The sequence below is a fragment of the Triturus cristatus genome, chromosome 6 (assembly GCF_964204655.1).
Source record: "Triturus cristatus chromosome 6, aTriCri1.1, whole genome shotgun sequence".
Taxonomy (NCBI): domain Eukaryota; kingdom Metazoa; phylum Chordata; class Amphibia; order Caudata; family Salamandridae; genus Triturus; species Triturus cristatus.
The window spans coordinates 92,188,922-92,213,592 of NC_140589.1; the positions used below are offsets into that span (position 1 = coordinate 92,188,922).

A 24,671-nucleotide genomic window follows, 5' to 3' on the forward strand; every position below is an offset into this window, starting at 1 on the left:
AAAGGTGTGGGGCTAGGTGATAATGTAGATGAATGTTAAAAAGGGGAAGGAGTACTATCTCAATGGTTTTATTATGATGTCTCCTCACCTGGTTAAAAAACATGAGGTAAAGTGATAGAAACTCAGGTCTATGTTCTGGGTTGTCTACACTGCCTCGTCATGGTCAACATGTTTCTCACTATAGCTGAGTTGTACTCAAGTGATTCGTCAGGACCTTGAAATTCTATCTACAAGTCTATCCAGACAGATAAAGTGATAGACAACAAGCGTTAATATGTATAACTGGTATCGTTACCTGCGCCTCGGTCTACCTGTATGGAAAGTGGGAGACCAAAAATCGTTAAAAAAACGCTCATTCACAAAACAGTTATCGTACATGGTGCGGGTGGAGCGTGCATTTACAATGAAAGTGCACAATCTGTGTAGGGAGGGGAAGGGGAATTAAAAACACACAAAACCACGTGAAGTGATCACTCTAAAGAGAGTTATAACAGCAGTAGTTGCACTTACCCTATCTATTCCATAGGATAAACCACTGCAGTCCCTGGTAGGCTTGCGCAAGGAGTTCCTTGCGTTCTGCATTTTGTGTATGGGGGCAGTATTTAAAAAAAGGTTTAGGTAAAAACAATACTCCAGGGTCATTAACACCCCTTCTCTTAGATGTCACATAATTCACAACCATGTGAAAGTCAATGCAGCACTCCAGGGTCATTGACACCCCTTCTCTTGGATCGATATCAAATATGACAGTTGCAATGTGGATCAGTGACTATAAATGGAGAAGTGATTGGTGAAATCCGCTTTCAGTAAGGATTAATCAAAAAAAGCGTTATATGAAACTCTCCCGCCAAACGGAAAATAGGAGCGTATTTCATTTAAATGCTCCTTGTCGTACTCGTGGTGTTACTCTGTTGATTCCCGTATACGTGGGCAGGTTTCAAACTAAAATGAAGTCTAGAAAACTAATGACTAGGCGTAGCAAGGCCATATGGTAGTCAAGGTGCGTAATAGAGTTAGCGATACCTAATGGAACCAGTGACAAACATAAAACACGTTAAAAGACCAGAAAAAAACGGGTTTTACTTACTGACACGCCGAGTCCGTGTCGCTCGTAGACCTACCCCGCACTACCAGGACTGGGGGGCGTGGTTCTACGGTCTCGTATGTGTTTTATGCGTCACGGTCCGAGTTGGTCTAGAATGTAATGTTCATTCGGGGGAGTGGCTAGAGTTGGCCGCCATGTTGGGTGAAATACGAGTGGGACAATCGGTTACCATACTCGAACAAGTGGCCATGGCAACTGAATCTTAAGTAGTCATATGTGTCCGAGTTGGTCTAGAATGTAATGTTCATTCGGAGGAGTGGCTAGAGTTGGCCGCTATGTTGGGTGAAATACGAGTGGGACAATCGGTTACCATACTCGAACCAGTGGCCATTGGCAGCTGAATCTTAAGTAGTCATATGTGTCCAATGTAAAAAACACACGTACATTGAACGGGTTAGTTGTTATCTCCATAGTATTTGCCTGAATGTTAGAGCTTAGTGTGGAGATCGCTATACTATTAAGTTAGTCGGAAATCAGGGTGGTGATTACAGAGCCTCGTATACGCTATGTCTTTCGGTGGTGTGTTGTGGCCTCAAGGGTGGTGTCATTTAGTCCAGTGGCGGGACTACCTCTGTGTGTGAGGAAGTTAGTATGGTGGCTCAGGAGCTTGGTGTATCCTAGATCTCAGGGGGGTTTTAAGGAACACCATGGAATGGCATCATTGAGTCCTGTGGTATCTGTGCCACTTTTGTACACCCACAGTTGTTCCTTAATTAGTAAGGCTTCTTTAGTTATGTTTGGGAATGTTTCCAGAATAAGCCATCTAAAGGAATCAGGGGGGTGTCCTTTCTCTAGAAAGTGTGCACACATTTTAGTGTTCATTCTTTTACAGCGGAAGTTGCTGCGATGTTCTATGATGCGTGTCTTAACAGGACGTGTTGTCATGCCTATGTATTGAAGTGTGCATGGGCATGTAATCATATAAACACAGTTGATGGTGTTGCAATTGGTATGGCGTCGTAGTTCCCACTTGCAGTTGTCGTTGATATCAACTGTCTTGTGTATGTCAGTGAGGTGACATACAGAACAGGAGCCACATGGGTAATGCCCGGTCACAGGGGGCAGCTCCCATAGTGTTCTCTGTGTCATCTGGCTCTGTGTTCGTGGACGAGTGTGTATTATAGAGTCCTTAAGGTTCCTGGTGCGTTTGAAAGAGAACCTAGGTGTTTCTAGGGTCAATGAGCCCGTGTTAAGTATATTCCAGTGTTTTTTGATCACCTTGGTGATCTGGTTAGATACCGGGGTGAACGAGGTAACACACGTGATGTTTTCTGCCTCACTTCTGGTCCTAGGTTCTAGCAAGGCCTCTCTTGGGTTATTGCGAGCTCTTTTGTTGGCTTGGGCAATCTGTTTCGATGGGTATTCACGCGCTTTCAGGTTCCTGCTCAATTTTTCAGCCTCAGTCTTGTAGTCAGTTAGATTGCTACAATTACGTCTTATCCTTAAGAATTGCCCCACGGGTAGGTTATCTCTCAAACTCCGCGGGTGATGGCTGGAGTATAGTAACAAACTGTTACGATCCGTTGGTTTTTTGTATAGTGAAGTAGAGAGTGTACCTCCCTGAAGATTGATGTTCAGGTCTAGGAAAGGGATACTCCTGTCTGACACTGTGTGTGTGAATTTAAGGTGTGGATCCAAAGTGTTGATCCAGTTGCAAAATTCTAGACAAGTTGACATGTCTCCTTTCCACAGTATCAAAATATCGTCAATGAACCTCTTCCAGAGGTAAACATCAGTGTTAAAGGGGTTGGTATGGTTGAAAATGTAACGGGACTCAAAATCGGACATGTACAGACAGGCCAGACTGGGCGCAAAGGTGCTACCCATACAAGTGCCCTGTGTCTGTTTGTAGACCTGTCCTCTGAATTCAAAAAAAATTTCCGTCATGGCAAGGGTAGCACAATCCATAATAAAGCTTATGGGAGTGTTGTGTTGCCAAGGTTCAAGTTGTAGGATGTTTTCAACCACTTCGAGTGTGGCCCTCTGGGGTATGTTAGTATAGAGGGCCTGCACGTCTAAACTCAACAATAAGTTGATTTCATCTGTAGGTGGTAGAGACGATAGAAGTCTCAAAAGATCTGAAGTGTCTTGTATGTAAGATTTGGTCTTGTGTACAAGTGGTTGAAAAAAGAAATCACAGAATTGTGACAAGGGTTCCAACACCGAGCCAATACCTGATACAATAGGTCTCCCGGGTACAGGGAAAGTGCCTTTGTGGATTTTTGGGAGGATGTAAAAATAGGGGGTGCGTGGGTTCTTTTTAATCAGAAAGATTGCTTCTTTCTTACTTATCCAGCCTTGGCTCTCGGCCGAGAAGACCAAGGCTGTGATCGTAGTAAGGAGACGTGGGGTTGGGTCAGTAGAGACAGGGGTGTAATAAGTATGGTCACTCAATTGTCGTCTACATTCTAATTCGTAGTCCACTGTATCCATTATTACTGTGGCTCCCCCTTTGTCTGCCTGTTTAATGGTGATGGAGGTGTCATTGGACAAGATGGAGACTACCTCCATTTCAGCCTTAGACATGTTACTAAAATGTCTAGAATTGGTGATTTTAGTTAAATCCTTAAGAACAGCCTGTTCAAAAGTAATAACTTCAGGTGGAACCATATTAGTACTAGGGGTGAAGGTGGAGGCGTTGTGTAAACCACTATCTGTCCTTTCGGGAGCCTCAGTGTTGGTGAAGAAGGCTTTCAGTCTAATTTTCCGAAAGAATTGTTGGATCTCACATTGTTGTTTGAAGGCGTCAATCTTGGGAGTGGGTACAAACCCTAAGCCCTTCTGTAAGACCCTCTGTTCAATTTCACTGAGGTTTCTCTGAGAGAGATTAACCACTAGGCTTTCTTCTTGTTGGTCGTATGGCTCCGTGTCTCCATGGTTCTCGGAGTGTCTTCCCACTGGATCCTTGTCCCTTGTCGCTGATTGTTTTTTCTTCTTTGCCCGCGCCCTCTGCCCCAGCCTCTGCCTAAAAAAGGTTGGTTAAACATCGGGGGGTAAAATTGGGGGGGGGGGGGCCTTGTGGTGGCACAGGGTAAGGTGGTGGGCCTTGTGGGTGCATCGGATATTGCCAGAATGCTGGATGTTGGTAAGCCGCCATTTGGAAGTCGGGATAGTACTGGCGATTCCCTCTCCGGGAGGTACCGTGATTCGCCGAATCGGTACTAGAATTGCTATTGCTCGATGAGCCTCTTCTAGAGGAGTTAGATCCAGAGTCTCCCGAAGTATTAGAATTTGGAGGTATGAAGTCTTCCTTCAGATAAGGGTAGATTTTTTCTTTGTCAAAGTTGTTGACATCCTTTTGTAATTTTTTGACTTTTTGTCTCATGAGATATTCGCGATGTTCGGCCATCTCATGATTAATTTCAGTCAGCTTGGTCTTGAAGAGTGTGGATGTAGTTGCACTCTTTAATGTGCTTTCTACCAATTGGATCCTTGTAAGGAGGGTCTCTGCTAGTCTCTTTGCTGTACTGATGATTAGTATAAGGAGGTCCCTGGTACACTTCCAGGAGACCTTAGACCAGTCGACTTTGAAGGTTCCGTCTTCCAAGAAGATTCGTGGAAAGATTTTGACTATCAAGCCATTAGGTGCAATATTTGCCCTCAGGTATTCAGTCATTAAGGCGCCATGCAGGGTGATCTTGACCCAATCTCTTTTCATAGATGAGAGGGACTGCCAGTCTTCTGTTTGACTCCCTGTGGCTGCCCCGCCGTCTGCACCCAAGATGGATGGTGCATTAAGTATTTCATCAGCTGGGGGAGGAGCCTAGCGCGCAACCAAGATGGCCGCGTAGGTGCGAGGCTCCCGAGGACCTCCGCGACCTCCTGAATTAATCCTGGCGATATCCTGTCCTTGTTGAGGGGACTGTGTCGGGGAACCCGAGCTGAGGCGCCACCCGTTTTTCGGGCTCGAATCGGACCCCGGACACCGGTGGGAGCACCGATCGAAGGTTGCGGCCTTCTCCTCGCCGGCCCCCCGGATTGGAGTAGTGGGGCGATCCGGAGACACAGTGAACAACAGCGGCGGGCAGGGCTGGGCGACTCGCGTACCCCGCACTTTCACTTTCGCTTTTGCGCCCTCCTTGCACTCAAGCGAGGTTGGGTTGCGGAGCCGGGTGCGGTGGTGTGGTCTTGTCCAGGAGCCCGGCTGACCCGCCGGCGGTGGGTTGACCTGCGGTTCGGTGGTCGCCCCCGCCCCCCCCCGGAGCCCGTGAATTGGTATAGCGGCCCGTTCGAGGAGATTGGCACGGCGGTGGGAGAGCAAGCATGTCCACCAAACAAGATGGCGACCGGGCGAAGGTGAAGACAACCCGCCGTGGCACGGCGCACCAAGCTAACAGTATGGACCGCTACACGCTCCAGAAGGGTTCTCCGGAGACATCGTGCGCATCCCCGGTGGGCCCGACGGAGGCATCTGCTCACCCGGTGGATCTGACCCTCCGGGACGTCATGGGCGCTATTGCAGAGATGAAGGCCTCGGTGGACCAGCGTTTCGACACCCTAGCGCAAAAAATAGACTCGGTCCTGGTGGATGTGAGCCTTGTGAGGGCAGACTTGTCCAAAACGAACGACCGGGTAGATTCCCTGGCCCACACCACAACGAGCCTCACGACGGACGTGGTGGCCCTCCAGAAGGAGGTGCGCCGGCTTGGCCAGGCGAGCGCCCTGATGGACCGGCGACTGGAGGATTCCGAGGGTCGGGCCCGGAGGAATAATGTCCGTATTGTGGGGGTGCCGGAGGGACGAGAGGCGGAGGCGGCGGATCTTTTTGTGGAAGAATTGATCCTGACCCATCTCCAGCCCCGGGGGCTGAGTAAGCTTTTTGCGGTGGAGCGTGCTCACCGGGTCCCTGAGGCCAGACCTAAGACCGGTGCCCCGCCGCGGCCTCTCATTGCCCGGATTTTTAATTTTCGGGACAGAGATGCTATCCTCCAGACCTCCAGGCAACAGGGACCGGTCAAGCTTGACAACATGGATGTGCATTTCTACCCAGACTTTACTCCGGCGGTTCAGAAGCAGAGACAGAGTTTTCTTGGTGTTAAACGTCGCCTACGGGACCTGAACCTCAAGTACTCAATGCTTTTTCCAGCTAAGCTGAGGGTGGAGGTGGATGGTCGCACGCACTTCTTCGACCGGCCCGAGGCGGCTGGGGACTGGCTGGACACTCTGCCTGGAGATCGGGGCCGGGGGGGCGGGGGGGGGCGCGGCTGGCGAGGAGGGCCCGCCGGATCAGAATTGAGGGGTGACTGAATAGGCCTTGCTCTGGACGATGTTCCTTCACCATTTATTGATTGCATATGTTCCCCTCCTATGGAGGTCGTGCGGGGTCTGTTGGGGGCTTCCCTCCTCCTCTGGGGGACTAGTTAGTTTTAGCTATGGGGCGACAGGCACACTGCACTTTGGGGGGGCTGTCTGGGCTCATGCAGGGGTGCAGGGAGGGGGGAGTTCTGTTGGGATGGGGGGGTGGGGGGGGTGTGTTGTTTGTTTGCACCGCAAGGCAAACCCGCTACTGTGTTGTTGTTTTTAAGATGCTCGGTGGGGGACGACTGATTGTTTCGACGTATGATGGGGGGTAGGGATTTGACTCTGTTGTCATGGAATGTTAACGGCCTGGGGGATAGGATTAAGCGTGGTGTGGTCCTGCAGTACTTAAAACGTATTTCACCAGATGTTGTCTTCCTGCAGGAGACGCACCTTATAGGTAACTCCTTTCATGCAATGAATCGGCGGGGATATCGCTTGGCGGCCCATTCTGGCTTCACTTCGGGCTCGCGGGGGGTGGGCATTATGATCAAGAACTCGCTCCCGTTGGAGATTGATGAGGTGCGCCATGATGAGAGGGGACGCTACACTGTTCTGGTGGGAAGAATGGAGGGTAGAGTGTTTATTTTTATATCAGTGTACGTCCCGCCTGGGTTACAAGCCACCACATTTGCGGATCTGGGGCACCTCCTTCTGGACCTTCCGAGTGGCCTGCTGGTGGTTGGAGGGGACTTTAATGCGGTGGCTTCTGGGTCTATGGATCGCCATCCCCCTAGGGACCTCCCCCGGGCACAGGCGTGGCTGCCCGGCCTTTTAGACACGCTGGGCCTGGTGGATTGCTGGCGATTAAAGCATCCCGCGCAGCGGCAGTACACCTTCCACTCGGGTGCCCATGGTAGCCTCTCGCGGCTTGATTACATCCTTGTCCCGGCGGCCCATGCAGGGAGGGTGGGGGAGGTGCGCCATCTGGCGCGGGGTATCTCAGACCACTCCCCATTGCTGTTACATTTCGATGTCTTCCCGAGGGGGGATGGCAGGGTGGCTCCAATCAATGCATGGTATTTGCGCGACCCCACCATTCGTGCCGATTTGATCAAATCCTTACAGCGATATTTCGACGAGAATGTGGGGTCGGTCCCTTCGGCCATCTCCCTGTGGGAGGCTTTCAAGGTAGTTCTTAGAGGGGAGGCCCTCTCCTTTATCTCCCATGCCCGGCGGCACGAGCGGGAGGAGGTGACCCGGGTAGAGGCCGAGATTGCAGAACTGGAGGGTGACCTGGGGAGCGGGGTAACAGACGCCAAGCTGCATGTTCTACACCTAAAGCAGGCGGCCTATCGGGCCCTCGTCACGGAGGCGGCCAGGGGCCTCAGTAGAGAGCAGCAGGGGCGATTGTATGATGTGGGTGATAAGGCTGGCAAATTGATTGCGTGGTTGGATAAGAGGGAGAGAGCGAGCCGCGTGGTTCCTTTGATTGAGAGTGTGAATGGTGCGTGTGTCACCGAGCCGGAAGCCATTGTCTCCTGCTTTGCGGATTATTTCCGCGAAGTCTACTCCCCGGTTTCCCCCTGCTCGGAGGAAGATTCCCATGCCCTGCTTCGGGACATCGCACTGCCCTCCCTTACGGTGGAGGACAGGGATTCGCTGGACGCTCCTCCCACCTCGGACGAAATTGCCTTGGCTATACGCTCGGTTGCATCCGGCAAGGCCATGGGCCCCAATGGTATTCCCATTGAGCTATACAAGCTACGCCCGGATGTGTTGGCGCCCCACCTGCGCGCGATGTTCCTGGCGGCCCACTCGCAGGGTTCCCTCCCGCCGGACCAGCGTCTGGCCACAATTGTGGTGATCCACAAGGAGGGGAAGCCCCGTGAACGGGTCACATCCTATAGGCCGATCTCGCTCTTGAACGCGGAGCCCAAAATCCTCGCCAAGGTGTTGGCCAACCGGTTGGTTGGCGTGGTGGGCGATTTGGTCCACCAAGACCAATCTGGCTTTATACCACACCGCAACACGGCGCTCAATCTGCGGTGCTTGCACGGGGTGCTCGCGCGTGTCCCATTTGTGCGGGAGCCGGCCATCTTGGCGTCCAAGGACGCCACCATGGCGTTTGACACGCTGGAGTGGCCATACATCTGGGCAATGCTGGCGAAATTTGGATTTGGACCGGGCTTTATCAGCTGGGTCAAATTGTTGTACTCGGGCCCATTGGCGCAGGTGGTGGTGAATGGGCGAGTCTCGGTCCCATTCGCGCTGGGGCGGGGCACGCGACAGGGTTGCCCCTTGTCACCTCTCCTGTTTGCATTAGCCCTGGAGCCCCTGGCGGAGTGGCTGCGGTGGCACCCTTCCATCCGTGGTCTCCGCTGGACCCCCGAGCATGAGGACCGTGTGTCCCTCTATGCTGATGATATCCTCCTGTATCTCGCCTCCCCGCGTAAATCACTGATCGTCCTGGTTGATGTTTTGCGCTCATTCGGTCGCAACTCAGGACTTGTCATCAACTGGGCGAAATCCTGTGTATACGTGCTTTCCGGGGAGGCTCCGGTCCTGCCACAGGACTGTCCGATCCAGATTGTCTCCCAGGGGTTTCGGTACCTGGGTATATATATCACTCTTGACCCGGAGGCCCGCTATGAGCGGAATTTGCTGCCCCCCCTCCAGCGCTTGAAGGAGGACGTGGTGCGCTGGCGGCGTCTGCCGCTTTCGCCGCTCGGCCGAGCGGCCTTGTTTAAAATGATGTCCTTGCCGCGCTTCCTCTACGCCCTCCAGAATACTATGGACTTGGTTCCGGCACGCTATTTCCGTGAGGTGGAGGGCCTCCAGCGGCGCCTGTTCTGGGACGGGAGGCCGCGCATTGCTCTAGCTAAACTGACGCTCCCGTGGTACGATGGGGGGGGTCGCCCTCCCGGACATTAAACGGTATTACTGGGCCTCCCAACTGGCTGCAATTAATCATGGCCTTTACGGGCCCGCCTTGAACCCGGCGTTTGAGATGGACAAGATGCTCCTGCCCGGTGGCGACTACAATCGAGCGCTCTACTCTGCCGCGCCCGACTCCCGTCTGACGGGACCGACGCGTGTCATGGTGCGTGTCTGGCACGCGGCTAATGCAGCCATGGGGTGGAAGGACCGTTTGACCCGAGCGTCACCGCTGTACGCGTCTGAGAGGTTGGGCTCCCTGTGGACGTCGAAGGGCTTCGAGAAGTGGGACACGATCGGAATCAGCACGGTGGGAGATCTCTGGACGAGGGGGGGATTCAAGACTTTTGAGGCGCTGCAGACGGAGTTTCAGCTGCAGGGCAGTGAGTACTTTCGGTACCTACAAGTCCGCCATGCGCTGGGCTCCGTCTTCCCGGATGTCGCGTCCATTCCGGAGTCTTCCCCCCTGGAGGACAGAGTGCTGGATGGCCATGTCCCAGACAGCACGATCTCCCTCATATATAAAAAACTGATCAACGACAGATCGTGCCTGCTGACTAGTCTCCGCGAGGCCTGGGTCGCCGACGGGCTAGAGCTGGACGACGAGGATTGGAGTTCCGCGGTGGCCTCTCCAAAAGAGGTGGCCATCCCGGCTCGCCTTCGTTTCGTCCAGCTTAAGATCCTTCACCGGGTTTACGTGACGGGGCCAAGGCTTCTACGTATGGGCTTTGCTGGTGACGGAATGTGTAAGCGTGGCTGTGGTGCGTTGGCAACTTTCATGCATATACTGTGGGAGTGCCCAAAGGTGGAGCGATTCTGGCGTGGTGTGCATGAGGTCCTGCGTGTGGTTACGCGTGTCGCGCTGTTGCCTGAAGCGAGGAGATGCCTGCTGAATGTGTGGGAACCAAATGACTATTCGGTCCCGCAGACGCGGTGGGTGACTCTGGGATACATGATAGCTAAGCGTGATATTGCTCAATTGTGGGGATCCCAGAGGCCCCCTGCGGTGTTGGCCTGGAAAGAACATATGGATTGGTGTATGTTTCGTGAAAAGGTGGTGTATGTGGCGAGGGGTAAGCCTGGGGCGTGGGTGAAAATCTGGGGCCCCTGGAACGCTTACCGCGGGGGTATTTGTGAGCCGCCACTGCTACCGGCTGCCTCGCCTGCTCCGTCTCCCTAGATGGCCCCCCTCCCTCGGCCGTGGGCACGCGGTCCCCCAGTCCCTGATCTACTCCCATTCCCCTCTTCAGAGTTCTGCTGCTGGTTTGGATCCCCCACTTATGGAGCACGTGCTGTCACTTTGGATCGCGGGTTGCCTTGCGGGTGTGGTTTTTCGTGTTGTTTTGTTTTGAGAAAAGGGAACCGTACTGTGGGCATGGAGCTATGCGGCCTGCAACATTGATATCTCCTGTTTCGCTACTCTGCACTGCCAAGAGACTCTTACTGTATGTATGCAATGTGCTTTTGTCACTCTAGCGGCCGGCCGGGTGGTTGTAGGCCCATACCTGTAACTTTTACAAACTGCAATAAACGGTTTCAAAAAAAAAAAAAAAAAAAAAAGTATTTCATCAGCTAAGTCATCGCCAAAACTGAGGCCTTGGCCTTCCATTTCTATAGGGTGTGATGTAAGGCTATGAGTCAACGGTTAATTAAGAGTGGGACACAACGCGTGGTTTTAAGGGTTGCAACCAAATTAGTTGACAACAGGAAAAAAGTCTAAAAAGGGGGATGTACACAGGTTAACCCACCGTTAAAGGCCCCACGGATGTAAATCCGTGCAAACGTAAATCAACAAGAGGGGGGGGGGGCAAAAGGGCTTTTGGTGAGGTCCAGCTAAGTGTGCCCAAAGTATATAAACAACAAGTGACAAAGCTGTTCCTGAAGGCACACTTAGCTGGACCTTACCAAAAGCCCTTTTGCCCCCCCCCCCTCTTGTTGATTTAAATAAAATGCATATCATGCAATGCTTGCTGCGGGATGCATTCCGATAGATCTTATTGTGTATGGCTACGCCGTCCTGGTCTGTGCATCTCCGCCGTGGCAAGTTCATCTAGACCTCTCTTAGCAACAAGCAGACTATCCTAGTTTATTATGATGCTACGTCAGTCACCCAGCAGACAAACAGGGGCTGTCAAGAAGCAAAAACTGAGGCCGCCTAGAAGTAACTTTAATGAGAGAGTGGCTTCCTTATCAGGGCTCGAAAAATCTGAAAAATGGTACTAGTCCTGCAGGACTAGTACCTTGAAAAATCTCCTCGCCCTAACAGTGACCTACTTGACCTCCGTCTATGAAAGCGGAACCAAAGTGACAAGATAACAAGATTTAAAGGCATTTTTATTGCTCATTTGCTTTGTGAGCAATAAAAAGGCCTTTAAATCTTGTTATCTTGTCACATTTGCTCCGTTTTCAAAGACGGAGGACAAAAGTTAGTATGTTTTCCTACTCGCCAGAAAGGGCGAGTAGGACCTAAAAATAGCTCGACCTCATAAAATTTACCTCGCCAATGCGAGCGGTCGAGTGGATTTGTCGAGCCCTGCTTATACAACACTTTTATCGTCGGGAGTTGTGAGGGTATCTATCAGAAAGGAAGGTGGGGTCGAAATAACATCCTGCCAACAGTGCAATAAGTGACTGCTGGGGCTGATTGGGCAGACTGCTCGCCTGCTGCGTTACACCTATTCAGTTCTTCCGGGGAGACCAGGTGTCCCGGATGTGTCAGGACAGTCCCGGTGTTTCACTATCTGTCCTGTAAATTTAGCACATGTCCTGGTCTTCAGAAATGGACGCCTCAAAACTGAGGGGGACAAGTCTTCAGGTACAGAATTGGTTAACAGCTCTAGCAGAAGGCAACCTGGTTAACACAGATGATACATATGTGAAACTTACTGTTAATTCCCTTAGTTCCTCATTTTCTTCTGTTTTTCTATGTTGGCGAGTACTGTCAATTAATTAATTCTGTGCCCCCTGGTCGATGCAAAAAGGCTGAATTTTGATTTTCTAAATCTGGTCACCCTAAAACCCTCATATGGCATCATCACAGTGCTGTTTGTCTATGAATGAGTGTACGTGGGAACTTTCAGCATGGTCTAGCTGACTTTTTGCCAATTACAACGTGGCACGATTTTACAGGGTGCACGTTGTGTTAGCACTAAGGCTTTTACTGCCCATTTCAAAACATGATCCTAAACCACGCAGCATGACTGTTGAGAGCTGAATTAAACGTGCAGCTGATATTGAAGAAGCTGCAGAAATACATACATACATGGACGACGAATCCCCAAAAGACTAGGTGCTGCGGAGGGAACATCACGCATCCTTTTGTCCTCCTGATGACATGACAGGTTTTACACCTTATCCCCACCAACAGCACAACAAAAGACATTTATTTGCTGATGAGGCATTACGAAAAGAGCGTGTCTCTTCACAAAGGAAATATGCATCACCTTCTGTCGATGCTGCCACTTCATTCTCACCCCTTGAGATGAGGGTTAGCAAGGACACTACCCGCTGCATCACATGGGAAGCCACTGGGAGTAACTCCTGCACATATATCTGACATACAAGGGGGATTAACTATATCTGACATACATGGAGAAGTAACTATCCGGTGTGGGGTTGACGTTGGGCCCGAGACTGTACTGTATATCCTGAGATCCGAGCATGAAATCGCTGTTCTTCTGAGAATTGCAGATACCATCTCAAACAAGCATTGAAAGCGTGCGGCATCGCGATCGCTCTGAAAGCGAAAGTGATCGCGATCGCGCAAGAGTTTTCAAAGTGCTGCTGAAGGCTAGCGGTTCACATGTGCACGGTCGCGTGAACGCTAGCGCTAGGCCAGCCAGCAGCACTTTGAAAGCTAACATACAAAATGTCTCTCCGAGCCAGCGCATGCGCTGGGCTCAGCGAGACCTAAAAAGCCTCTGCCCAGAAGCATCCTCAAAAATCGGTATGCTGTCTCCACGCTTATGTCAACAACTCACAATATAGACAAAAGCCCCATGTCACCACCTAGCTAACCCTTGGAACGCACTCCTCGGTCACAAACAGATTTTGAACCATGGCTTTATCATGTGCCATGGCCTTAGACCTCGTCATAGAAGTACGATGTCTGGGCCAAAAGAAAAACAAGCATTGCCATAGCCAATAGGTTTCGCCTTTGGGACATTAGAAGTGTTTAGCCATGCAGCACACTCCAGCAGGAACCTTATTCACAAGTTACTTGACATTTTTATTGTTGCCTGAAAACTCCTGTACACGCGAGTAATTTGGCAGCAGGAGGTTTTAAACCCATGCTAGTTCTAAATACACAGCGCCGTACCCTCCACCCCCAAAGTACCAAAAGAATCTCTGTGACAAAAGCAGTAACTAACTGCTTATCCTTACATGGTACGTGTTCTTTACGGTAGGATATTAACCCTCTGCACTAGTACATGGCAAGTCAAAATTGCCTGCCAGCAGACACAAACAACTCTGACCATTTTCCGGCAGGAAGATTATAATCACCGTTATGTTTTAAACTTACTTACCAAGTCTCAGAGTCACAACTCTGTGCTACAGCGGGGAAAATAAAGCCTGCTGCCTCAGACTGCCACTGAAGTGTCTGTCCGGGAGGCGCACTGACTGCAGACTGGTGCTGTAGATGTGACTGAAGTCTTTTATGGTAAGAGAAGCTCTTTGAGTGGTGGCTCCGCTGTCTTGAGAGCTGTGCTGTGTGACTCTGCTCTCACCATGACTGGACACACTTACCCCCGCCCCTCCTCCTACACAGAACAGGGCAGCAACACGAGCGAGGTCAGGGCGGACACGGTCATATAATTTACAGCAGCAGAATATGGGGGCCTGGAGTGGCAGGAAAATTAAAAACATCCCGCTGCCACAAGCCTGTACTGAGTGCAGACTGGCATCGTGGCAGTCTGTCCAGTATCCATCGGGACTGCCCTGAGAGACGTCAGGCTAGTGTCAGGCGCCGAAGATAAACTAGTGTTCTGCAAGGATGCCCACGGCAACCGGGTCACTGCCAGTGACACTACAAGGGCGGGGCGGCGCAAGTGGAAATAGCTCTTTATTAACGGGACGGTTTTATCAAGCGGAACACTTCTAAAAGTGTTTGTAAGCAGAAGTTTAAACAAGCCCCAAGTTGTAAATTTATTGGGAAGAGGATACCAGTTGAAACACATACACACAGACAGACACATACAGACCCATGCTAAGACATACACAGAAACAAGCGAGGCACATATGCACCGATTTACACATATACGTATAGATATACACAAGCAAACATACACTGTCACACAAAGAAACAGGCGCACGCACAAACACAAGTTAGCGTATGCGAACATACCGAGAAGTACACACTCACACATAAATCTACAGACAGACAAAAACACGCACAGAGAGATATACACTACTACAGCCGTACTAAAACAGAGATAAACGCACACACACACACTAGAACACACGTACACACGCACAGACATACTCACAGGCACTGACAGAAAATGCAAACCAGAACTATTGACTTTGTCAATCCTTGTTTTCCCGCTTCATCCGCACAGACAGCATTCATGCGGTCGTTCATTCTATCACAGCTTGTGAATGAATCAGTCGTACAAAAAAAGTGGAAGGGGCGGAAAGGTGGGATTCTGGAACGTGAGCTGTACTGGACACTTGTGGGATCCTTACACACACTGCTCATGACACATGGGGTCCCAGAACGCATACGACCCTAAACTGCGGCGGACCCAGGGTGCTCGGGCCCGGTCACTCTGCACAAGCCACATGGGGTCCTAACGCATGCTAGACAGGGTGTTCAGCTCGCGCACATAATGCACAGGGAAGAAGTGGTGATAATATGTGCACTCTATGTACTGCAAGTAACACAGGGTGTCCAGAAGACACACGCAGCATTTGGTACATGGGACCAAGCACATACACTGCATGGGGCACATGTCGTCCCAGCACACACGTTTGCTGCATAGGACACATGGAGTGAAGGGCATGTGGGACCAAGAACATGCACTCCATATGGCGCATAAGATCCCACTATATACCAAACAGGGGGGGACAATGGGGCAAGTTTTAACGAGGTCCAACACACATGCCCCACATAATCAATGAGAAAAGAGGGTGTGGAGTTCCTCCGAATCAGAGTGGGTGAACGTAAGGAAGCCAGGGGGGTGTGACACGTCTCGTGTTGGTCCACCTGGAGAGAAAAGGCAAGGGGTAAATTCCCTTGTTGGAACTAGGGCTCTCACACACCTAGCAAGCTGGTTGTCATGCTTCATCATATGAGCCTGCCCCTCGTCAGGTCGGCGCTGCAATACCTGACGGGCACCCAGTACGGGGCTCTTTGGCGGGGATCTTCTGTTCCTGCCGTAAGGTGCAGTGGGGGTAAGAGGCCTAGTCAGTGTAGATGTGAGGTGAGTGGATTAAAACAGGTCAGTTAGTCCTAATAGTGTTTTATTCGTGAAGGTAAACTGCCTGATTAAAAAACGGAAGAGTGGCAGTGAACTAGATATAAGGTTTCTAGCTGTGTATGCTCACTCTCTAATGGTCATGTTTCGTGCTCTCAGCGTCAGGAGGATCAAAGCACTTCATCAGGACCAAGGGGACTATCTATACAACATGATAAGTGAGATTCTATATACCACGTATTCAGGTAGGTAACCTATAAAAATTGGGGACAAAGAATATGTAATAAAGAAAAACATATAATCACAATACGTTCAAGACACTCAGAGATCAAGGTACTGTTCAAGTGATGATACACTCGTGCTCAAGGTGTAGTGGTAAGGATAAAAAAAACTTCATGCACTAACCGTGTGGCTAAGGTTATCAAATTAGCAGACACACGGTAGTAAGCATGAAAAATTAAATCAACAGGTACATGACAAGTCAAATGAGTTAAATTAAAACCTTAACAGAGAGAAAGGACAAGGCTCACCGAAAAGGCTATCAAAGGAAGCCTGCAACGGAATTCCGGAGGTCTGGAGGACATCAATAGTATGTCCTGGAGGGTGAGGTAAGGTAAGAATGTCAAGGGTGAGATATAGTCACCATTAAAAGCAGGGGGAAATAGAGGACCTTGGCAGCAAAAACACGCAAGAGGCATGTAAGCAATTGGGGGAGCGCCGAGGGTCCACTCAAAACACACACAGCCAGAGGAGGCAGCCATGGACCCGTGCATCACAGGCAGTGAGAGAACACGGGGACGTGGTGTGATAACCAAGTAGGAGGGGTCCAACATGAGCAAAGAACAGCGAGGTACCAGCCCTCCATGTTAAACGCTATCTAGTGAGGAACACAATGGGCAGTCTGGACTAAGAGAAGAACCCTCGAAACGCTCCCGTTACAGTCACTTACCCTCGCTGTATGGAATGCGCTACCCTGGCTTTGACTGAGAACTTCTTTGAATTCAAGAAGCAGCTCTATCACCAAAGCCAGGGTACTTCGATGGGCAGTACCTTAGCCCGAATCCTAGCCTGTCTGTATATGGCAGCTTTTGAAACAGACACCATCTATAACACCAACAACCCTTACCTTGCCAACGTAAAATTTTAGAAACGTTACATTGACAATATCCTAATTTTTTGGAAAGGAGAACGCTCTGTCTGTGATGAATTTGTCACTTGGATTAATAACCAAAACGAATTTCTCAGATTTACCCACAGTGTCTCAGAGACTAATATCCCCTTCCTAGACCTCAAAATCATGCTGTCGGGTGGGTCTCTGAGTACCACCTTGTATATGAAACCCACTGACCGTTACAGCTTGTTACTGTACCACAAACACCACCCACGAACTTTGAGAGACAACTTGCCTTTTGGGCAGTTTTTACGCATCAGACGTAATTGTACTACCACCTCTGACATAAAACAGAGGCAAACACTTTGGCAGTCAACCTCAGGGCTAGAGGCTACCCTCAACATAAAATCAGAGACTCCATGAAGAGAGAAAACAATAACCCCAGAGAGAATCTTCTAGAGGTACACCCTAAACCAACGTCTGACACATTGACTTGTGTTACATCTTTCACCTCAGACTCAACCCGCATCAAGAAAATTATCTTGAAACACTGGACCATCCTAGGGACAGGAGAGTTGTGTATTCCAAAGCCTAGGTTTGCGTACAAACGTACACGCAATCTTAAAGACATCCTGATACACACAAGACCCACTTTAAACAAATCTACCACACAGAGAACCCTGTGGGGTCTCCCACCGGTGACAGGGCACCATCCGTGTGGCTCTTGTGTAGTATGCAAGCTGACTGCTGTGACCAAGGAGATCAGTTTTGCAGACAACTTCAAGTGGACATTGACACGCCATACAAATTGTAACACAACACAATGCATCTATATGATCACATGCCCTTGTGATCTGAGGTATATAGGCATGACCATGCATTCAGCCAACGCATGGTCATGCGGATAACTGAACATAAAAGCAACATCCGATGTTTAAGGGTAACTACCAAACTGTACACACACTTCAAAGATGCCCGACACCCTCCTGATTCTCTACGCTGGGTGATACTGGAAGCACATACACAGATCTCGCAATCATCACTTTTTAGGATTGAACAGAGATGGCTTCACAGACTCTCTACGCACCATGCAGGGCTCAATGATGAGATCCCATGGAGCGCTTTAGCCTAGCCTGCATCCACTCCTTGTTGTTGTGCATGAGTACATTACGAACTCACACTACCTTGGCATACACATCCCTTGTTTTAACGATTCAATGGATGACCCCGTCAGCATCTGATTCTTTACAATGAACAGCCTCTTCATACGTACACCACAGGCTCTACGACCGTACATTGACATACCATAGAGACACATTCATTGTCTGTACTAGAGACTAACCAATACTCCTTCGTACCGCCCATTCATGTACACTTACTTTGTACATATTGTCACCTGTTAGACCCTGTGACATGGATTTTCCCATTACACTCCAGCACACAGTTGTGCCCCATCTAGAATTCTTTACCCATACTGGTCTATTGGCACGGACGCCTTCTAGCCATACTGATTTTATTTCACAGTGCCAGAGCAAGATATTACAACCCATTACCTTCTCTATTTAGCACACTTAGATGGTTCCTTGTAATCTTATGCACTACCACATTAGGTATGACCTACCTCTCCACATAGACACACGACCTATTTGTACCATTCTAAGATGGCCGCAGCATTTACTAGGGGCCACGCAAGCCTCACTGTGTTGATCTATGATCTCGCGAGGTTTCCTTTAACCCGCGATAACTTCTGCGGTAACCAGTTTACCATTCAGTATAACTGTACGCCGCACCGGGCCATTTGCCACCATCCCGGATCCGGCGCCAGGGTAGGTCAGACCGCCAGCGTTACATCAAAATGGTCGCACACTGCTGACCTACCTGCGTGTTACCCCAAAGAACTGTGGTCCGTGTAGTCAGCGTCGGCGGATACACCTATGCTCGTGTCTTGAGTGCAAGTGTGAATAGCGTTAGCCATCCCTGGACACGTGTTTCGAGGTAGTTGCCTCTCGTCAGCAGGGAGTAGGAAAGAGTGTAGGGTTGCAATGTAAGCTGCTAAAATCATTATCAGGTCTAGTACCTCTCGTAGCAACGCAGGTGCGCAATCTGAGTCCGTCGACTCCCCGGCTCAGAGAGCCACTAAATAGTTACATCAAAATGGTCGCACACTGCTGACCTACCTGCGTGTTACCCCAAAGAACTGTGGTCCCTGTAGTCAGCGTCGGCGGATACACCTATGCTCGTGTCGTGAGTGCAAGTGTGAATAGCGTTAGCCATCCCTGGACACGTGTTTCGAGGTAGTTGCCTCTCGTCAGCAGGGAGTAGGAAAGAGTGTAGGGTTGCAATGTAAGCTGCTAAAATCATTATCAGGTCTAGTACCTCTCGCAGCAACGCAGGTGCGCAACCTGAGTCCGTCGACTCCCCGGCTCAGAGAGCCACTAAATAGTTACATCAAAATGGTCGCACACTGCTGACCTACCTGCGTGTTACCCCAAAGAACTGTGGTCCCTGTAGTCAGCGTCGGCGGATACACCTATGCTCGTGTCGTGAGTGCAAGTGTGAATAGCGTTAGCCATCCCGGGACACGTGTTTCGAGGAAAGAGTGTAGGGTTGCAATGTAAGCTGCTAAAATCATTATCAGGTCTAGTACCTCTCGTAGCAACGCAGGTGCGTAACCTGAGTCCGTCGACTCCCCGGCTAACGCTAAGGTGTATCCGCCGACACTGACTACAGGGACACAGTTCTTTGGGGTAACACGCAGGTAGGTCAGCAGTGTGCGACCATTTTGATGTAACTATTTAGTGGCTCTCTGAGCCGGGGAGTCGACGGACTCAGGTTACGCACCTGCGTTGCTACGAGAGGTACTAGACCTGATAATGATTTTAGCAGCTTACATTGCAACCCTACACTCTTTCCTACTCCCTGCTGACGAGAGGCAACTACCTCGAAACACGTGTCCAGGGATGGCTAACGCTATTCACACTTGCACTCACGACACGAGCAAAGGTGTATCCGCCGACGCTGACTACAGGGACCACAGTTCTTTGGGGTAACACGCAGGTAGGTCAGCAGTGTGCGACCATTTTGATGTAACTATTTAGTGGCTCTCTGAGCCGGGGAGTCGACGGACTCAGGTTACGCACCTGCGTTGCTACGAGAGGTACTAGACCTAATAATGATTTTAGCAGCTTACATTGCAACCCTACACTCTTTCCTACTCCCTGCTGACGAGAGGCAACTACCTCGAAACACGTGTCCAGGGATGGCTAACGCTATTCACACTTGCACTCACGACACGAGCAAAGGTGTATCCGCCGACGCTGACTACAGGGACCACAGTTCTTTGGGGTAACACGCAGGTAGGTCAGCAGTGTGCGACCATTTTGATGAGACCGCCAGCGTTCCTTGCAACGCGGGTAAGTGACCCTTTTGCCACTTTTCAATCGCCTCGACGCCGCCGCATACAGCGAGGGTAAGGGACTGTGGCGGGAGCGTTTCGAGGGTTCTTCTGTTAGCCCAGACTGCCCGTTGGGCGTGCTATCTGTGTTCCTCACTAGATAGCGTTTAAAATGGAGGGCTGGTACCTCGCTGTTCCTTTGCCCATGTTGGACCCCTTCTACTTGGTTATCACACCACGTCCCCATGTTCTCTCACTGCCTGTGATGCACGGGTCCATGGCTGCCTCCTCCGGCTGTGTGTGTTTTGAGCGTACCCTCGGCGCTCCCCCAATTGCTTACATGCCTCTTGCGTGTTTTTGCCGCCAAGGTCCTATTTCCCCCTGCTTTTAATGGTCAATATATCTCACCCGTGTCATTCTTACCTTACCTCACCCTCCAGGACATAGTATTGATGTCCTCTAGACCGCCGGAATTCCGTTGCAGGCTTCCTTTGATAGCCTTTTCGGTGAGTCTTGTCCTTTCTCTCTGTTAAGGTTTTAATTGAACTCATTTGACTTGTCATGTACCTGTTTTAGTTTTTCATGCTTACTACCGTGTGTCTGCACATTGGACACCCTTAGCCACACGGTTAGTGCATGAATTTTTTATCCTTACCACTACACCTTGAGCACAAGTGTATCATCACTTACTTGAACAGTACCTTGATCTCCGAGTGTCTTGAACGTATTGTGATTATATGTTTTTCTTGATTACATATTCTTGGTTCCCAATTTTTATAGGGTACCTACCTGAATACGTGGTATGTAGAATCTCACTTATGTTGTGTAGATAGTCCCCTTGGTCCTGACGAAGTGCTTTGATCCTCCTGACGCTGAGAGCACAAACCATGTTGACCATTAGAGAGTGAGCATACACAGTTAGAAACCTTATATCTTGTTCACTGCCACTCTTCCTGTTTTAATCAGGCAGTTTACCTTCATGAATAAAACACTATTAGGACTAACTTTAATCCACTCACCTCACATCTACACTGACTAGGCCTCTTACCCCCACTGCACCTTAACGCAGGAACAGAAGATCCCCGCCAAAGAGCCCCGTACTGGGTGCCCGTCAGGTATTGCAGCGCCGAACTGACGAGGGGCAGGCTCATATGATGAAGCATGACACCTAGCTTGCTAGGTGTGTGAGAGCCCTAGTTCCAAAAAAGGGAATTTCCCTTGCCTTTTCTCTCTAGGTGGACCAACATAAGACGTGTCACACCCACCTGGCTTCCTTACGTTCACCCACTCTGATTCTGAGGAACTCCACACCCTCTTTTCTCACTCTTCGCATAAGATCCCAACACAGAAGCCCTCTGCATAGGACACGGCACGGGGTGAGGGGGGGTCAACGAGACATGAGGCATTAAACACATACACTGCACGAGGCCAATTGGGTCCTATTACTCTGGGTACATGGGGTCCAGCGCAGAGAAACTCTGCACAGAACAAGAAATACACCGAGACCCACCCACCTGCCCCTGCACAAGGCACAGCGGGTCACTGCACAGGCCGTGGAGAAACTCGAGTAGACTGCACAGTACATGAGGAGGCTCAGCACGAGCGCTGCGCAAGGTACGTGGCGTCCCAGGACACACTTCACACTACATGGAGGCCGAGCATGTGCACTTCACATGACACCTGGGGCTCAGTACACGCACAGTGGACGTGGAAAGGTGGTTAGTACATGCAGTACAAAGGAGGCAAAGTGGATAGCACCGTCACTCCACAGGACAGGGCCCATCACAGTACCCGCACAAATACTGCATACAGCGCATCACCTGGGGCTCCAGCGCGTGCTAGTGTCCACAGAACACACAGTACTCCCGCACATGCTTGGCATAGTTCACGTGTGGCTACAGCAAACATGGTCCCAGCACTCGAGCACTGCACTGGAGATGTGGCGTGTCGGGCCTTAGAATAAGTACTGTGTTAACCACTTACTGTTGCGGCACACCCCCTCCACAGCTGCACACTGGCTACCCTCGCACACCCCCTGGACAATATATATGGCTTCAGGCAGAGACTTGGGACCCCTGCAGGAACTCTGCAGAAACATATGTGGCTTCATCGCATACTTTCCACAAGAGACACTCTCTTGGCGTACACCCGCAGGCTACGCCGAGAGTTTTTTTCCCTCCTCTTCATAGTTTGATATTGCTCGTGAGAAAGCGTCACTGATAGTCGTTGAAATGTTACGAATATTTTTCAGGATCTCAGTGTAATTATGAGTAACATTTCAATGACTAAGAGTGACGCTTTCTCACAAGCAAAATCAAACAATGAAGACGAGGGAAAAAAACTCTCTCGGCGTAGCCTGCGGGTGAACAAAGCAAAGCGTGCATGTTTTTGGCCTGAACAGCGACTCGATTTCAAGGAGGTCTCTGATGAAAAGATGAAGCCTTCAAGTAGGTAAGTCAAACTCTTCATTACTGGTCTCCTTTCTCCACCAACAGCCCAGCAACTGCCTTACCTGAAGATTCTAAGGTAGCCTCCAGAGAACAGCGGAAGATACCATAGTGAGATAACGGGGGGAAATAGTGGAGGAATGTACCATTATAAATAGTGAGAAAGTGGAGGGGAATAACATCAGTAAATCAATACATAAGTTTACACGCTGTAACAGTCTTCTCCTATGCAGCGTTTGCGCGCTGCGTAGGCGAGACCTAATCAGGATACCAAATACCACCCAATGCCATCTAACGGTCAGGGAAGGGTTGGACACCTATATGACATGCAGCACAAATCGCCCTCCCAAAAGATGATACGAGTTGCTTTGAACACTGCTGCTTGAACACCTCCAGAGCATGTTACATAAATATCAACAATAAAAATATGAACAAGGGGAATGGAAGTGTCCAGTCCTCCTTAAGGTGAAGGATAGATGTGTACACCCAGTGAGGTGAAAGGGTCAGGGAGGCGACTGAGTGAATATAAAACCCCTGTGAAATCTACTACCTCCTCCCATCTGTGTGGGGATTGGACAGATTTAGCCACACTGATGAACGAAGAGTCTGGACTCCATATGAATTTAAACATATAGGTCTACCCTGGAGAGGTAAATGGTAGGGTCTATCTCTCCACAGTTGGGTGAAAAGATGTGCCTGTCTTTCTGCAAGGTGAAATGCGTGGAGAGACTTGGTGAGGGGCAAATACATTGGCATGGTCCCACTTTAAGGTGAAATGAGAGGTTCAGCCCTCAATACAGTGAACTGACATCTAGTCTATCCTATGCTATAAATGGACAGATTTTATTCCAAACTCTCAAGGTCGTTGGAGATGTACGGCTGATTAGTCTCTCGTGGTGTAAATTAACGGTCTGGTCCCCTCGTGTGGTGTAAATTGAAGGGTTTGCTGTCCCGAGCGAGCAGCAAATATACTGGGCTGGTCCACCGAAGTTGCGAACTGTTCGGTATAGCGCCTAGTAAAGCCAATGGGCGGGCCTAGTAATTCTTGTTCCGTAAACTGTGTAAATGGATGGCTATGGTTCAAATGGATGGGTCGGATCCGCCACCCCATGAGATGGACAATTGGTATATTGGTTCTAATTAGGGGTGATACCTCGTGTGGTGAAAAGCGTGCTTGCTGCACCTATGAAAAGTAAAGCCAATAGATTTGAACTTCCTGTGAGGTGAATGTCTCGATATAATCTCAGTGTTGACAACATATGGGTCTTTTCCCTCTTGCGAAAAGGCACTCCTTCTGGTGCAACTGTTTGGCTCTGCTCTTTTGAAAATCTGTGACGGGGATGTGTGTCATGGAGATGGGGCCTGACGCTCTACTACCGGTTAGGAAAACGGTCAGGGGGGCCGGCCCTTCAGTCATACATCGCTCACACACACCTCTCCTCAACGGGTCACACACAATCCGGATTAAAACGTTCTACAAGGGCGCGCGCTAACTCCGTAAATGCGCTTGTCAGTGACGCACAGGGCAGCGGATCGGGCTTTTCCCTGCCTCGGCTGGAGCGCCTCACCTGCAGGGCCTCGCTCCGATGCTGGTGGCTAGCATTCGGGTCCATTATGACATTCACCGCCCGCACAAGCTTCCTGCAGTGGTTTCTCACTTGCTCCTCCGAGGTAGCTGTGGAGGACGACATCTTACTAGCTGATCACGGAGGCACCGGCAAACCAGAAGGCAAACCAGAAGGCAAACACAGCACCGGTTTACAAGTCCAACAAGGGAGCCCTGGACGAAAGTGAGGCCTGGAGCGCAGAAGGGGCGGGTCAAGAAAAAAAAAGTGTGCAGTCTCTCAGTGCGGTTGCGTGCGAAGGAGACACGTTACTGCGCAGGCGCTTTAGAAAATGTGAACGTTTGTCAATAAAGCTTCAGCAATGACGAGAGCAAAATGAGAGACTCCCGACCTTTCTGCCCACGTGCATTATAAAATGTGATCGCTTCCTAATAAAGCTTCAGCAACGAAGGTAAAGG

General features: G+C 50.1%; 1 protein-coding gene across 1 annotated transcript in view; it reads right to left on the minus strand.

Annotated features, from left to right (window-relative positions):
• LOC146813810 (exportin-5-like) overlaps positions 1–24,443 on the minus strand; it is a 1,013,804-nt gene extending 989,361 nt beyond the window's left edge. The window contains exon 1 of the mRNA XM_085610267.1: positions 24,217–24,443. Coding sequence (XP_085466393.1) covers positions 24,217–24,339 — 123 coding nt within the window. The 5' untranslated portion in view covers positions 24,340–24,443. The remainder of the gene's footprint in view (positions 1–24,216) is intronic.
• Positions 24,444–24,671: the final 228 nt, after the last annotated feature.